The 17,193-nt window shown below is 41.3% G+C and overlaps 1 protein-coding gene across 1 annotated transcript in view; it reads right to left on the reverse strand.

Moving 5' to 3' along the window:
• Window positions 1-16,696, reverse strand: part of ANK2 (ankyrin 2) — a gene marked incomplete at its 5' end in the record, with an annotated part of 189,955 nt that extends 173,259 nt beyond the window's left edge. The window contains one exon of the mRNA XM_080621291.1: window positions 16,574-16,696. Coding sequence (XP_080477417.1) covers window positions 16,574-16,696 — 123 coding nt within the window. The remainder of the gene's footprint in view (window positions 1-16,573) is intronic.
• Window positions 16,697-17,193: the final 497 nt, after the last annotated feature.

Here is a 17,193-nt window from a genome sequence, read left to right on the forward strand (position 1 = left end):
ATCATCTAGTTCCTATCCCCTTGCCATAGGCAGAGACGCCTCACATAAGACCATGTCACCCAACGTAAAAACATTCTTTTTGAATACTGCTTGAAATTACTGGGTAGAGAAGTATCTTCTTGTCTCAAAGGCAGCTACTGTCCAGGGTTACATTCTGGTAAGAGAAAGAGGTAGACTGAGGCCCTCAATACCTAAGAAATGCTCCAAGAAACAAAGATTTCAGTATCACCTATCAGCTTAAGGATAAAGAAAGAAAGAGCATCAGATGTAGCATATACACAGCTGGTTTTTCTGCTTCTATACCTGTCAATTAAAGCGGGAAAAAACTTCAACATATTCTTAGGGAATCCTCAAAATATAAGACATTTTTGAGTAACACTGAACCCCTGTTTCTGGCTTTTACTCTCCATACTAAGTAATGGTTGCTGGCATACATCATGACATAGGTTCTCATCTGCATTCCAGTAGTTCATTTACTCAGTTTGGGTCTTATTTTGCAACCTGTGCCTGTCTATTATCTCAGGGCCCATTAAATACATCTGTCATAACAAGCATTTCTACTAATCCACATAAAAAAGACTTTTCTCTTGAATAGCAAGCTATTTGCTTTAGTAAATTACTCTTTATGGTTAAAATAGAATAAGTACAAGTATATCCACTGCCACTGAAAGAAAAATACACCTAACCCTACAATTCCCACATGAATATGAGCCAATACACACTGATAGATACACATATATATGCACACATATACACACACACACATTGAATATATCTGTACAACAATAAAAAACAACCCAGCTGTGCAAAGTGGACTTACATTTAGTTGAACTATAACCATAAACCACTGCAATCTTTCTATTTGTAATATTACAGCTTGTGTTATATGTGCTCAACTAACCACACCACTAGATACTTGAAGAAACAAAACAGAATCCAGCATCTCTGGCTCCATGTTTCTGCCTTTAACAAGCTGTTAAGGCCTTGGTGCAGATGAAGAGACATCCTCTTTGAAGCAAACTCTACACAGCTTCTCTTCCCAAGCTTTGAAGAAAGAGCAAGTCATGAAATAAAAAGTTATACGCTATACTCATCAAATGTCAACAATCAGTGTTTGAACGCTTGGGCTTATATCACTCCTGTTGAATATTTTTCCTTTCCCCACACTAAAGTAGTATGTAATAGATGATACATAAAAGATGACAAACTTCCAAAAGCAATTCTCTACCATCAAAAGTGTTTTAACAGGGTATAATCAAGAATTGTGGTTTCTGTATGCGAACAACAATTTGTGCCTTATTAGTTACATAAAGCATCCAGATGAGGGACAGAAAAGCATGAAAAACAAGTATGCTGTGGAAATGAATAAACTTTCATTATTGCAATCGCATACAAACTTCTAAATGTAAATTTTGAGATCTTGTCATTGAAAATACATCTTCACAGAGAGGAGTCCCATAAATGCTATAAAACCTGCCCTTCATAATTCATGATGCTGTGACATGCACAATGTCACATACTGTGACTATTAAACATGAAAAAATATCCAAGGTTTTAAGAACATCTTTGCATTATCACATTAAAAAAATACACAAGAAAGAGACAATCAAATAAATATTAATTTTGTAGTTAAGGTGTTAATAAATTCAGGTAAGCATGATTCAGGACAATGCCATTTACTAAAAAAAAACTTCTAAAAACCACCAACACAAAACTCTGAACCAATAAACAGGAAGAACTTAACAGGTAGTCCTAGCAGATGGGATTCACAAAAACAGCACCCTCAGGGAGCAACAAACACCCAAATGTCAGTTGTATTGCAAATATTAATTACCCACCCCCATTCTCTAATATCTCTAGAGATATTCAATGGAAAACAGTCATCTGGCTTGCTTTGAAGCCATAAGCTACATAGGGGAGCACACGGCCTCCTCTTTTTGAAAGGATCCACATAATCATAGAATAGTTAGGGTTGGAAAGGACATGAAGACCATCTAGTTCCAATCCCACTGCCATGGGCAGGGATGACTCGCACTATACTATGTCACCCAAGGCTATGTCCAACCTGACCCTGAACACTGCCAGGGATGGAGCATTCACAACTTCCTTGGGCAACCCATTCCAGTGCCTCACCACCCTCACAGTAAAGAACTGCCTCCTTATATCCAATCTAAACTTCCCCTGTTTAAGTTTGAACCTGTTATCCTTGTCCTATCACTGCAGTCCCTAACGAAGGGTTCCTTCCCAGCATCCTTATAGGCCCGGCCCCCCTTCAGATACTGGAAGACTAATATGAGGTCTCCACGCAGCCTTCTTTTCTCCAGGCTGAACAGCTCCAACTTTCTCAGCCTGTCTTCACACAGGAGGTGCTCCAGTCCCCTGATCATCCTTGTGGCACTCCTCTGGACCCATTCCAACAGCTCCATGTCCTTCTTATGTTGAGGACACCAGAATTGTACACAATACTCCAAATGAAGTCTCACAAGAGCAGGATCTCCTGGTCTTGTAAGAGGGGCAGGATCACCTCCTTTGACCTGCTGGTCACACTCCTTTTGATGCAGACCAGGATACAGTTGGCTTTCTGGGCTGCAAGCACACACTGCTGGCTCATGTTCATTTTTCATCGACCAACACCCCCAAGTCCTTCTCTGCAGGGCTGCTCTGAATCTCTTCTCTGCCCAACCTGTAGCTGTGCCTGGGATTGCTTTGACCCAGGTGTAGGACCTTGCACTTGCCATGGTTAAACTTCATAAGGTTGGCATTAGCCTACCTCACAAGAGTGTCAAAGTCCCTCTGGATCCTATCACTTCACTCCATTGTATCAACTGAACCACACAGCTTGGTGTCGTCAGCAAACTTGCCAAGGGCACACTCAATTCCGCTGCCCATGTCACCGACAAAGATGTCAAGCAAGATCGGTCCCAACACCAATCCCGGAGGGACACCACTCATTACTAGTTTCCAACTAGGATTGGAACAATAACTGGATTCTCTCAAAACCCAATAATGCAATTTTTAGGAAAAGCGTAATTATGACAGAACTAAAATTAGATGCTTAGCAAACTCTATGAATATCACAGAATCACAGAATGGGTGGGGTTGGAAAGGGCCTTAAGGATCACATAGTTTTGGGACAGTGACAGGGACACCCTCCATTTTAGAACATCTTTTCACATCTACATTCCTTTTTTCCAACCCTGTTGTGTCACTTTTACAGCTCATTTATTCAGCCTTCATGGCTGAACACCAAAATTTGGCCCAGAGGCAATTACAAGATGGAAAATAGGTCGCAAGCCTTCACAAACCACTCCCCTCCCCAATGCCTTCTCTCAACACATAATTTCCAGCTTTCCTCTGCAACCGCATCTTTGTAACACCAAATGGGACAGAGACATATAAAATTTCAATTACATGCAATGGAAAATAATTATGCTTCCATAGAGGTAAGTGCAGTTGTGCAGTTGTTAATAGCAGCGTCAAAAATAGATTCCAATTCATCTGGACTTGACTTCTGTTACCCTTCTTTTCGGAGAGCAGTACTTCTTCCAACCATCAGCCTGAGCAGGGAAGTCCTATGAGCTTGTTTAAGTACTTATCAACAGAAAAAAATATTGCTAAACTGGTCCTTAGCCTTTACTATGTTGGGTAAAAAAAAAAAGTTGGAAAAAAGAAGAAAACCCCTGTGGCAGTTCTGTCAGCCAGCTTCTCTACAACTCACAGCCTCATCCATCAATGGTCACACATTCCCAGACCTTCTGGAAGCAGTGAGGCCATCAACATTTGTATCCCTGTGGGATGTTTCCAATTCACACTTTTTAATTCTTCACCCCCATATTATATTACATGTGCTATTTCTAAAAGCACATTTTATATCAGAGAATTTTTACCTTTTCTAATTCTTCAAAAAGCATCATATTGATGGCATATGAACATCTTGAGTTCCTGACATTGGGAAAAACCACCTTCATTTAATCCTTTGCAAATTTCTCTTCAATTCCACTTGTGATTTTCAAGCTCTTTCTGCTCCTCTAATTATTTTTATAATTATCTTTAGAACATTTATAAATAGCTTCAGAACACCAGAGCTTTCCTCAAGCAAACAACTTGGTGATTTGAACAGAATACATCATAGAACCTAAGACATATCTAAAGAACATTTTGGTCCTCATGGTATTATCTGCTTATCATTATTTTGCACCACAAATAATCTCTCTACAGCAGAGCTGTATTAAAATTGAACAAATGGTCACAAACTGCAAATGAAAACTCTAAGATGGTTATGTAATACAAGGGGAACTATCTCCTGTTGGAAATCTGCTCGAAAAAAATTTAAATCTCTTGGAATCATTAGCAAATCTGTCAGGGATTTCAACGAGTTAAGATTATAGTCTATATTGTTACAAAATCGTGTTCTTTTAAAACCTTACTTACAGTTCCCTATCTCTAAATTAACCTTGTTCACCTCAAAAACCTTTTCCAGAAGGAGGCTGGTTCTTCTCAAGAGCTCTATTTTCATAACACGGAGTTTTCATACTGAAGTTCGTTTGACCAGCTACATTAAAAAAAGATCAAACAATTCTTCCTGTATCTCAAGATCCTGAACCAATAACTGTTACTACAACTGTGGCAAGACTACAAAATAACGATGGTTTATTGTTCAATATAAGGGAATATGTACTGCTAATTCACAGGTTGCTCCAAGCCCCATCCAACCTGGCCTTGAACACTGCCAGGGGTGGGGCAGCCGCAGCTTCTCTGGACAACCTCTAACAGTGCCTCACCACCCTCAGAGGGAAGAACTTCTTCCTAATATCTAATAGCTAAACTGAGATAAATGGAAAACTGATGTTAATTAGCTTTTTCTGCTATCCACATCCTCCTAGGCTGAAGCAATACTTTGGTTCTTACTAAGCTGCTAGTAGGGAATTTCCTTCTGTTCCTTCACTTAACCGAAGTCACCAAACTGAGAGCAAACACGTGCTCAGATTTACATTAACAGCACTGTACCAACAGGTAAAAACAAATATGGAGGGAGAAATCCTCAGTGTAACTCAAGTGAGACAGGCACCTACCACCCTGCATCAGTCGTACTGGCACCTTAGAAACACAGGGAAGATGCACATACTTCCTCCAGCCTTGGAGAGCTCATGCTGCAATGCAGACCTGGCTCTGAGAAATTAATTATTTCTCATTTCTCCTGTTTGGGAAATCATTTTCAAGGCTTCATCATTCAGCACTAGGCTACACCATGCACTACTTCAGGGAAACAGCTCTACTAAAGTACATACTGCTGGTGCCTGTATCTGAGGAAAAGAGAAGAATTATTACCCAAGAAGTGACCAAGCAGTTTATCTATCTTTCAGACAATGCTGCAGGCTTTGTGTAATCCTTGTAATAAACAAGAAAAAAAAAGAAAATACAATGCAGGGAATTTTTTTGTCATCTTAAAAATAGCCCTGATGCTGTGGTCACACACTGAAGTTGCTGTTTGGCACCCGCAGTGCAGACAGTGTGGGTGCTGTTTTAGGGGATGAAGGCTCCTTCTGCACAGACAGCATAGCAACAGCATTTAGAATACTGCGTATTTCATCTAGTTGTTACGGAGTCTCCAGGCATTTCTTTCAAAAAATTTTGCTGTGACACATCAGTTGCTATTGCCACTGACCACGCAAAATAATGTCTTTTTATTATTTTTGTAAAGCCAATTCACTTTTTCATCTCCAGCAAACGCCATTTTGCAAAATGATTCCATACTCATTAAGCCAATCTTACTCTGCACACAGCAGCTCAGCATGCCAATTTAAGGCTCACATCAGTGTTTCAGTATTATTGAATCCATCCTGCAGAATCATATCACTCTACCAAAAAACTTGCAAAATATCTACCCATACAAGCGGAATTGAGAATGCAGATCTAAATTATCAGGAAAAAAAGGAAATCCTCACCCTTCCTTAGGTCACATACAGTAACAGCATCACTTCTCTATTTTTCAAATATGAAACACTACAAGTTTTCCAAGTGGAATTGCGTCCTGTTGCATTGTGTTGTGGTTTAAGCACAGCCAGTAACCCAGAACCATGCAGCCGCTCGCTCACTCCCCTCTTTCTTCCTCCCCCAGCCCCCGGAGGGATGGGGAGGAGAATCGAAAGAATGTAACTCCCACGGGTTGAGATAAGAACAGTCCAGTAACTAAGGTATAACACAAAACCACTACTGCTACCACCAATAATAATAATGATAAGGGAAATAACAAGGGAAAAGAATACAACCGCTTACCACCCGCCAACCCAAGCAGCAATCTGCACTTCCGGGTAACTGCCTCCAGTTGTACATCCTGGGCATGATGTGCTGTGGTATGGAATACCTCTTTGGTTAGTTTGGATGAGGTGTCCTGTCTCTGCTTCCTCCCGGCTTCCCCTCCTCCCTGGCAGAGCATGAGACTCAGAAAGTCCTTGGTCAGAGTAAACATTACTTAGGAACAACTAAAAACGTCGGTGCTATCTGCGTTGTTCCCAGGCTGAAAGTCAAAAACACAGCACTGCACCAGCTACTAAGACTGAGAAAAATGACTGCTACTGCTGAACCCAGGACAATTGCCAGCTGCACTGGTTTGGAGCAGAGTGGTGCGCCTTTGTTAGACATCCTGACATAGCATAAGCCAGAAATAGTAAATAATTAAAAATAAGCTTAAATTTTTAAACCTAAAACAGCCTAGAGAGGTTTGTAATTACAGTTCTATTGGCTGCAGTCATATTCTACTAGCCCAAGGAAATAAGAGCTACATTCATTTCAGGTGGGCACTGGGTCTAAACACTGGCTTTATTTTATATAAAGAAATAAAGAGAATGCAGATCTAAATTATCAGGGAAAAATCCACACCCCTCCGCAGTTCACATATAGTAATAGCAGCACATTAATATTTTCTAAATATAAAATGCTTCAAGTTTTCATGGCCTGATCCAACCATCTCTTTTGTAGATAATTAGTTTCAAGTGATTTTTCCTGTACACATGCTAAAAAGACAACTTTTTTAATCTAGCCTTACTTCCCTTCACCTTTCTTTTCCTGTTCTTTCTTATCCTCTCTTCCTCAGAAGGGGAACAGAGTCCACAACACAATTCCCACTAGCTACAGTGGGAATCTTGCTGGAGGGTGAAAATCACAGAATCAGAATTACAGACTGGTTTGGGCTGCAAGGGACCTTAAAGTTCATCCAGTTCCAACCCCTTGCCATGGGTAGGGACACCTTCAACTAGACCAGGTTGCTCCAAGGCCCATCCTACTTGGCCTTGAACACTGCCAGGGAAGGGGCAGACACAGCTTCTCTGGGCAACCTGCGACAGGGCCTCACCACCCTTCACAGGGAAGAACTTCCTAAGGTCTAATATAAATCTCCTCTCTGTCAGCTTAAAGCCAAATGTGTGCTTGGAAAGCTATTTAGGCTCAGTTCCCTGCAACTCTCTCTTTTCCGAAGCCCTAAGCAGCTAATAAGCATACTATATGGTGAAGAGGTTAAAATTAATTCTTCATTAGCATCAACAAATAGATGGTAATTATGGGCTTTTTTTAAAATTGCAGCCTTTTGTTTTCAGTCACTTGTAAAAGGGCAGCTAGCAATTAATCTATATTGATCCCAATGGGGAAGGATCAATAGAGTATCAACATGGTTTTGAAGCACTCTCTGAAAAGCTGTCAGTAGAACGTCACATCTATTTACAATATATGGAACTTTTCTATATAATTACTGAGAGACAACCCTTTAAACAGTGCCAACACGTTAATACTTTGTACAGTGCCAGCTTCATGAACCACCTGAAATTCACTTAATTACATTTGTCCGATTGCAGTAATTCATATTAAATGCTCTCATACTGTATATAATTGTGAAACAGTGTGGAATATCTACTCCTACTTACACCTGAGCAACTCTATGGACCAGTGAGGAAAAGAATGTTGATTTTAGCTGTCTAAGGCTACAGGGGTACTAATGGGTCGCTAACAGGAGTGTTCATCAATGTACAGAAAAGTACTTCTTGCAAACTGCACACCCTCCCCTAAAGAAGCAGCTTCCAGTCAGGGAGGAGAAGTTTGACAGACATTCAAACAAAACTACCCAGTGCCACAATGACTGCACAAAAAGAGTTGCTTGGGATCAATGCAGAGAATAGGAATTATTTTTAAAGAAAACCTCAAGTAACACATACAACCTCAAAACGTAACACTAAAGATATTTTGTGAACATAGGGAGTCAAGTCAATAAAGTATGAAAATTCATTTTCCTATCAGCTGCAGTAATTTGCTAAAATTCTGAGAAAGAAACAAAATTTTAAGTTTGGATAAAGTTGATGACAGGCTCATAAAAACGCAAAAAAAATTGCTTACCAATTCAAGGTAATTTACACACCATTTTGTTAGGATAAGAATAGAACCTGTGAGGAACAAAATCTTTTCATTGCACCTGGAAAATGCTACAGGACTGATGATGTTGACCTACAACCCACAATTCCCTCTGATGTCATGGGATCTCTTCCTAAAGAGAAGTTCAGGTCTCTACTTTGGAACACGTTCTATATTTGGACATCATACAGGAGTTAAACATTAGACAGCATCCCAAACTGTACACTGAACACTTCTTTCCATGTTCACTACATTAACTAAACAGGAAGAAATTCAAAAAGATACTTGACCAAGAAATACATATTGATAAAATTTGTTTAAATTCTGAAGCAATACTAATGTGTGTGCTTGCAAAGAAAAGGCTGAAAACCCATTTCTATCACAGACAGATCCCAAGACACATGCTCCAATTGGGCTGTGAGTCTTTGCTGGAGAGGGCATCATCTCAGGGCAAGAACTGTTGCTTGAATGGCAATGATCCTACTATACTGCTTACGGACATACTCACCATTTCCACACCATGGATGCTCTGTAAGTTGGCAAATATATACACCAGGGCATAGATCCAAGTCTCGCCATTAAGGTATGATCTCTCAACACTCATATGCCACTATTACTCCAGGTGCCAAACCTTCCCCAGGAGTCCAATGGAAAAAGCCTGGGGGACTAAATTACAGAAGCCAGATTTCTAAAAGCTTGACATGCCACTATTTAACATCTGACATCTACATTAGTTTTCCAGCTCTCGACCTCCACTTGTAAAATTTCCCTTCACACACTTATTTTTAATCACTTAACACAAAACTCCCCAAACATACTGAAATAATTCTTCTCAGGGGTGCAGAAAACATCACCAATTTAAAGGACATAACAGGACATTTTATGAGAAGGTAACCAAACCCAAACAAGAAGCCACAGAAGTTTGTTTGGTATAGTTTCCTTCAATGTGTAAATGCTCTCTCTGTTTTTTTAATCACTTATGGTTCCTGATCAGTAGGATTCATGCTTCCTAAATTTGCAGAGATTAAAATAGGTGGAGTCACCATAGGCAAGTGCTATCATTTCTCTTCTCTCTTGGTTGCTCTTTTTAAAGTTCAGCAAAAGTTCTTTTTACTAAAGTAGATGGAGTGAGAGATGAAAACTTTTGGGCACTTCCATAATTCCATAGAAACAATCACATTATGAGTCAAGCCAGCCATAAAACCCAAAGTGCGGACCATTAAATTGGATTGCATCAATCAAGCTTTACAATACAAAAGGACTGAGCAAGCCATGAGCACATTTTAATAGAATCATAGAACGGTTTGGGTTGGGAAGGACCTTGATATCATACAGTTCCAACCCCCCTGCCATGGGCAGGGATGCCTCACACTAGACCATGTCACACAAGGCTCTGTCCAACCTGGCCTTAACACTGCCAGGGATGGAGCATTCACCACTTCTTTGGGCAATCTGTGCCAGTGCCTCCTGTTCCTCCTCCTGTGTACAGTATTTAGCTCAATGGAGCTATAAGCCTGATGGTTTACTTCTGTTGGGGGAAGGAACGTGGGACAAAGAAGCAAAAGGATATGTACACATATCTGTATCACTCTGTCTTCTCACGTCTATATGAGAACTGTGGCCCCAGCTGCCAGCGGGAGTGGTGCAAAAGCTGCTAGCAAGCAGCAGCTTTGGAGCCCTCAGTAAGACAGATGTCCCCACCCAAGTATTACTCCTACCCTGCCTTCTTGTGAAGGCAGTAACAAGAATATTATTACAACTTTCACGAAAGGATGATAATATGGATCAGTTTCCTCATCCACCCCACGGCTTCCTGTACAAGGAGCAGGCACGAGAGAGAGAGATCAAAGATGAAGACCACTCCTGTGCCTACTATGCTGGCTGCTACGAGGTGAGAAGTACCAGTGGGTGCAATGTATGTGCTGTGTAAGACCCAGGCTCAAGACCAGGAATGCTTCCCCTTACTTAAATACACAACGAGCAATCATCACCACTATCTGTATTTATTTAATGACACCAATCTGCTAACCTATCCCACAATCCCATCTATTGAGACAGGATTTTCTCCAGTATTCCAGGTATGGATCAATTCAATATAAAGCTGTGAAGAGCTTACTCAAGGTACCAAAAACATGCTTAGGTAAATGATCTATGTTTTGTCTGTATATGGTTTATTAAGGCCAAATAAATCCTGTCTTTCAAATATAACCAAGGGAATTAAATTCAAAAAACACATATAAATCATGGTATGGTTAGACAACAATACAAAAGTGAGCAATTTAAACTTGCAATGGAGATTGGTCCTTTCTCACCAGAAATAAAGGACTTCGAGAACATCAGTCTTCACTACAACCCCTTGCTTTATTTCAGAATAGTGTGTATTTGTTGCCAGCTTAATTACGGCAATGAGTGCAAAAGTCTCAAATAACGGTAAGGATATAATGACACTTGGCACTCTGGAGACAATCTGTATCTGCATAAAGGTGAACAGAGCTTAAGCAACCATCACTTTAGAGCCCTGCTTGGTTTAGATTAAACCTACAGCTTTAGATTAAACTTAGTACCTATCTCACTTGAGAAAGACATACTGCACAGGACATGCATGCTAAACACAGCAAGAATGCCCACACCGCAGAGTACTTGGAAGCTTCAGGAGTGCCGCAGTCACATGGACATCACCCCTGAAAAAGGACACCTAGAAAGTGAAGCAGCAAACACCCATCATGAAATGCAGCACCACCAAAAGAAGCTCCATTTTACAGGCAAGCAAACAGTGGGGCATTATTTTCATGCCCAGAAATATCTACATAATGAAACTACTAGTTTGAGATACAGAAGGTAAACAAACACTCAAAGGGCATCAGGAATAGGCACCACCTACACAAATGCTCAGTTATGAAACACCAAAAAGATTTATTTTTTAATTTGTGGCTGAAGAGGCATTTGAAACATCTAGAAAACTAGTGAGTCACAAAGATTCGTTTGCCAAGGCAACGACCACAACATTGAGCAGATTCAGTGCTAAATCAAAAACAGTGGGTTAAAGAAGCAATAAACCTTGAAAGCATCAAGTATACAGAGTTTAAACAGTGAGAGACTTTTGCTCTTTCTTAGCTCAATACAAACTCTATCCTGATCCTGTGGCATGTTCACGCTGCGTTTGGCATTAATGAATCAAAGCAGGACCGAGCAAGAGTGAGGAATCACAGAATTGTTTTGTTTGGAAGGGACCTTAAAGCTCATCCAGTTCCAATTCCCTGCCATGGGCCCAGACACCTTCCACTAGATCAGGTTGCTTCAAGCCCCATCCAGCCTGGCCTTGAACACTGCCAGGAATAGGGCAGCCACAGCTTCTCTGGGCAACCTGTGCCAGGGACTCACACCCCTCACAGGGGAAGAGCTTCTTTCTAATATCTAACATAAACCTCTCCTCAGTTTAAAGCAGTAGACCTCCACATGATTTCCTCCAAGGGACACATTTTTCCAGCATGCCCATGCTCTCATTAATTCCCTCATGTCCTCCCTTCCTTGCTGAAGCTTTTGCCCTTTCCAAAGGAATGACTTTTTTGGCTATAATGTCCTGAGGTAAAGACTGGACTTGATCTTAAAGGTCTTTTCTAACCTAGCTGATTCTATGATTCTACCAGCCTCAGCGCAGAGCCCACATACCAGATACCAAAAGTATACTTGAATTTCAAATGGGCTTTTCCACTTTTTTTCTGAGATAAACATCACATCATTTTCTATGTGAATTTTTTATTTGTGAGATTTTTTTCTGGTGTTGTTTGCAAAAATGGAGCTAGAAATGTGAAAAAACATCTGCTATTGAAGAAAAACAAAGAAAACTCAGTCCCTGTCTTCTGCAGCTATGCAATGCGTTCGTTGACTCTTCCCCATACATACTTGCTTCTGCTGACAGCAGCAGCTCTTTATTTCTCCCTGCATCCTCATCTTTCCACAGATATTGTCTGGCAGCAGCAGCAGCTCTGTGTGAGCTTTGACAGGTTTCAAGTGAAAGACAATCTCAATCGCTCCTGGTGAGCAATGGGGAATATTCCAGATGCTGTGGGACATTTTATGCTAAAGGATGCTGAACTCATGAGGCTGGCTTTTAAAAGAAAAGGTGTAAAAGTTTTTTTAACTTTTTTTACAACTGTGTGTTTAAATACTAAATAAATAACTTACTGCTAGTAAAGCCCAGAAGTTGAACTCTATCCTCATCACCGATGGTAGAAGGGGAAGAGGCATCAGCTTCCTGTATTTATACATTCAATAATTGGTTTTATTTGGCAGTAAAATCAAGTTTTGATAACAGCTTTTTTGTTTTGGGATTTTATTTTTTGTGGGTTTTCTAAAACCTTTTAAACACTTGTCACATGCAAAGCTAGGAAGCTCTGTCTGCTTTGAAAAGTATTTTAGACAGGGAAAAGCAAGCATGTGTTACATTCTGCCAGGGGCTAGGAAGCCAGATTCCAAGGCTGTAATTCCAGCTTTGCTGCTGACTCAGTGACTGACCATCACATAATCAAGCTGCCTCCCTTTCCTCACTCTGCAAAAGATGAGCCGCATTCAGCTATCTTGAAAGATACTGCGGCAAGTGGGGCTGCGCCTTACATATCCTCAACTTAGGTATAACAGAATTAGTCATGCCTAAATTTCAATAAAATCTACATATTTTAAGCCACTCACCTCCTGTGTTAGCACCTGGCTTTAATACTCCTGAGACATTCAGGTATCCATGCAACTATTCAGACCATTGGGGTTTTTTTTGCTTAGACACATGTATTTGCATCAGTATGTGGTTCTCAACTTTGCAAGAAAAGACTGCATGCACAAATGTGAAAATTTCTCATATGAATGCAAGATGAGCAGAGATGACTTCACAACCAGTTTAAAAAAATCAATCAAGTCAGTCTTGGAAAGAACACAAGAGAAGGTCTTGAAATTTGTCTTCAGCTTGCAAACACCTTTTCCCAATTTTAGGGGGTGGAATATATCTGTTCATCTTTAGAGAACTACAAATGTCAAAGGACTGCAAAGACATTATCTGGGGAAGAATGCTACTGATGCTGGCCCTTTTCCCAGCTCTGCTAATGGGCAGGGAACTGTCATTGACCAGAGCAATGTCCAGACATGATGACATCTAAGAACATTCTGGTCCTACCCGAGAAGCACAGAAGCTACAGCCTTTGCAATGCTGCTATCAAGACAGATGATGATCACACTGCAAAGTATCATAAATCAAAATACTCAAGAGAAGAGGCAAAGCCACACTAGTCCCACAGCATGCAGCACCCCTGGAAGATAGCAGAAGCATGGGACAGTACAAATAGATGCCCAATGTGCTGGCAGAATGTAAGAGCTAAAGTCATGGCCCTTTGTTATCCTCTTTTGCATAATCAGGATGTTCCAGGGTCAAAGGAAAAGTTTCCATCCCAAGGCTGAATCAGCACTCTATGCATACAGTGTGTATCAGTACATCGGTTAAATCCAAATGAAGTTTGAAAAGACAGCTCATGACACCTCAAAGACACCTTATGTCAGCATATTCCCCCCTCACTACTGTTCCTACAAACAAAATGGATCTCTGTTGTGCTGAAAACCCAGACACCGCAATGCAACAGCTTTTAAATAAAACACAAAACTGAGACCATATGCCCCATATGCAGGAAGAGTTTAAGTGCTACGAGCAATCAAAACAAAAAAGTCATAGACATTTAATATTTTATGGGCCTGCACATACCATTTGCTCATAGCCTCCATTTTCCAAAGAAATCCCCAAAAACTGAGAGGGCTCTGCACCTACTAGGAGACAGTCACATTTTGCAGTAGAACAACTGATTTTTCTTCTGCAATTTAAGTGACATATATATAAATATATGTATCATATATCTCACCTAAATTTCTGAATACAGATATTATATATAACATATATATATTGTGTATATCACAGTGTATGCATACAGAGTTATATATGTAACATGCTCTACATCTTGCATTCTGCACAGCATGAGGGTGTCTACATGCAAACATAAACAAGCTCATCCTCATGTTGCTGTATGTCTCCTGAAGAAGGAGCGAGGGCAGATGCTCGGCCTAATCTGCACCCTGTACCGTGGGGGAGGCAAGTTTAGGGTGCAGCCATGCCCTTGTTTATGTAACAGCAGGGTACAGCCGCAGTGAAAGGCACACAGGAGCCAAGGCTGTTGCTGAATATTAAGAACAAAGAAACACAAACACTGAGGTACTCTCCATGTTTTCTAAGCAAAGGCTACTGGTGTTCCCTAGATAGGAAAATCTGATTAGGAGCCTGCATCACCATACATGATCACTAACATGAATGCAGCCTGAGCCTGTCTACTTGCAGTCAGGGATATGCAGCACGCCAGGAAAAGAGACAGCAGCAGGGGAAGTATTAATTCTACCTAGCTTTAATTAAAGTAGTAGAATACACATTTGAATCAAACATTCATTAAAATCAAGAAAAACAACAACTTGCTGTGATGAAGTAACTGAGATGCGTGCTCGGTAAACATGAAAAAGCCCCTCCAGCAAGGGCAGCCACATATTAAATACTTCTTTTTTTAAAAATAAACAAGGGCTGTTTTGCAGAGAGTTTCTCAGTCAAAAACATAATCACAAAAGCCACCTTATGCTGCAGTGCCCCATTTAGGAGATTAGGACAGTAATCCCAGTATGCCCCAAGCCACTCTTGCCCCAGCACCCAAGCACTGCGCACATGAGAAATGACATTCTTGTTTTGACAGAGAGAATCCTAATGCAACCTAACAAACCCTGCCAAGGGAGCCATTTAAAAGTCAGGGAGATCATAGCCAAAGGTGCCAGAGGTATCACACAGCCTTGGGAATTTTAATGAAGTCATGCAATTTAGAATATGAAAATCCGCAAGATTGAATGTAAAATTAATTCAACATTTCCCAGGTATGCCAAGGGAGCAGATGGCTTCTCAATCCTACAGATTTGCCAAAAGGATCTGTAAATTCAAATGTTACACTGTAGGACTCTGTTCTTTTCCTTTTTACAGATACATGTCTGCATGCATGCAATGTAGCAGAAAAGAAAAAAGGATAGATTATGTCTTTTGAGATGATCCCTTCCAGAAGAATATTATAAAGAACACATCCAAACATGGTGTCAGTGAATGAGTTGATGCACATCACAATCTAGAGACAGAAGAAAAGAAACTGCAATGAGGAGGCACTAACACAGGCACCCCCAATGTACTACAGCCCTAAAGCTAACCTTAACAGAATCTTTGGGGCTTTTAATATTTTCTCCACTACTGTATATTATTTGTGTCCTTGGAAACTAAAGAGTGAGCTGGCAAATAAATCATCTCTTATTGATTTTTTTTATTCTTCTATTATTCTCTTCTCCCCTCCCCACAAGGTTATCAGAGATGTCATTCCACAGTTTTAACACAGAAAGAAGAGTTAATTATAAATTAGGAGTAAACCTCCCCAAAGGCTGAGACATTTAAATGGATACGCCTTCACAGCATCAAAGACTCCCACCAGCAACAGACACACAACCCAACAGATTGCAGACTGGCGTTTCAGGACCTGGCTAGAAAAATACACCTGCAGCAGCAGTGTGAATGCACTGAATCACGGCTGCCCACACAGGGTCAGTACCAACTGCAGGGTGAATCGGCCATCACACAGGACAGGGCTCACATGCAGCATTTCCCACTGCTGGGAATGTGGGAAGTGGAAGTAAAAAAATGGGGAAAAAAAGCTACTGTGAAGTACAGAAATGCATCTTCATGCTGCAAAGCACAGACATCCCTCCACAACAAGTTCTTTAGGCCAGCTGGAGGCTTTAAAGACCTTACTCCTGAATGAGGATATGCACCTCTAGCCCTTTCTGGGGGGATGAAGAGAAGGTGCCGAACTGTGTGCCAATGGCCACTCCTATGTGCATGGTCTGTGGATAGCTGTGGGCTGCCATGACTGACAGCACTTGAATCACAGGGTTGCAGTGAGGGTAAGTCCACAGGGGATGGGAAGGGATGCAAATGGGAAACAGGATATGAAAGGTTAGGAAAATGGAGGGGAGAGCACTATACATGGCAATGAATCCCTGGAAAGGGCTGCACGGAGGGTGTGGGAGGGGAGAGGGAGGAAAGAGAAAGGGGCTGTTTCTCCCCTCATACCTTGCGTTTCCGATCTGCTCTAGAGATTTTCCGCTGCCTTTTCCTTTCCTTCTCAAGGTTTCTCTCCCTCTCTTCAAGTTCAGACTCTCGAACTTTTTTAATGGAAGCAGCTGCGTGAGCCATTTTGGAGAGGAAAACACCAGCTCCCAGGAAGCTGTTTCCACCACACCAGGCTATCCAGGTGGTTTATTTTTTCCGCAAGAGCGCTGGCTGCAAGCCAGAACTTCACAGTGTTAATCCACTCTTTCTCCTCCGGCACCCCAGAAAAGGTCACAGCTCTGCTCCAGGCTCTGCAGCACCCATAACCAGGGAGCATTGAGAGCCAGGTCCACACATGCAGCATGCAAAAGCACTCGCAGGCTGAAACCACCGCAGCTTGGCTGCCACGGTGAAAGAAGGCAAGCTTCAGGCTTAGATGGGGAGGAAAAGAAAAGAAATCAAAAGAAGAAAAATCGGCCTTTAAACACACATCACCAAACTGGGAAGGTCTTCTGGGATTCCTTCAGGCAGGCTGCGTCTTCTGACTGGGAGGAAGGCTCTACTTCAGCATCACCACCAGGCGGGGGAGGGGGCAGCTGCCTTCAGCTTCTCACACTGCCTTTATGCAGGGTGAGAAGAAA

This window comes from Psittacula echo, assembly GCF_963264785.1.
Source record: "Psittacula echo genome assembly, chromosome: 1".
NCBI classification, from domain to species: domain Eukaryota; kingdom Metazoa; phylum Chordata; class Aves; order Psittaciformes; family Psittacidae; genus Psittacula; species Psittacula echo.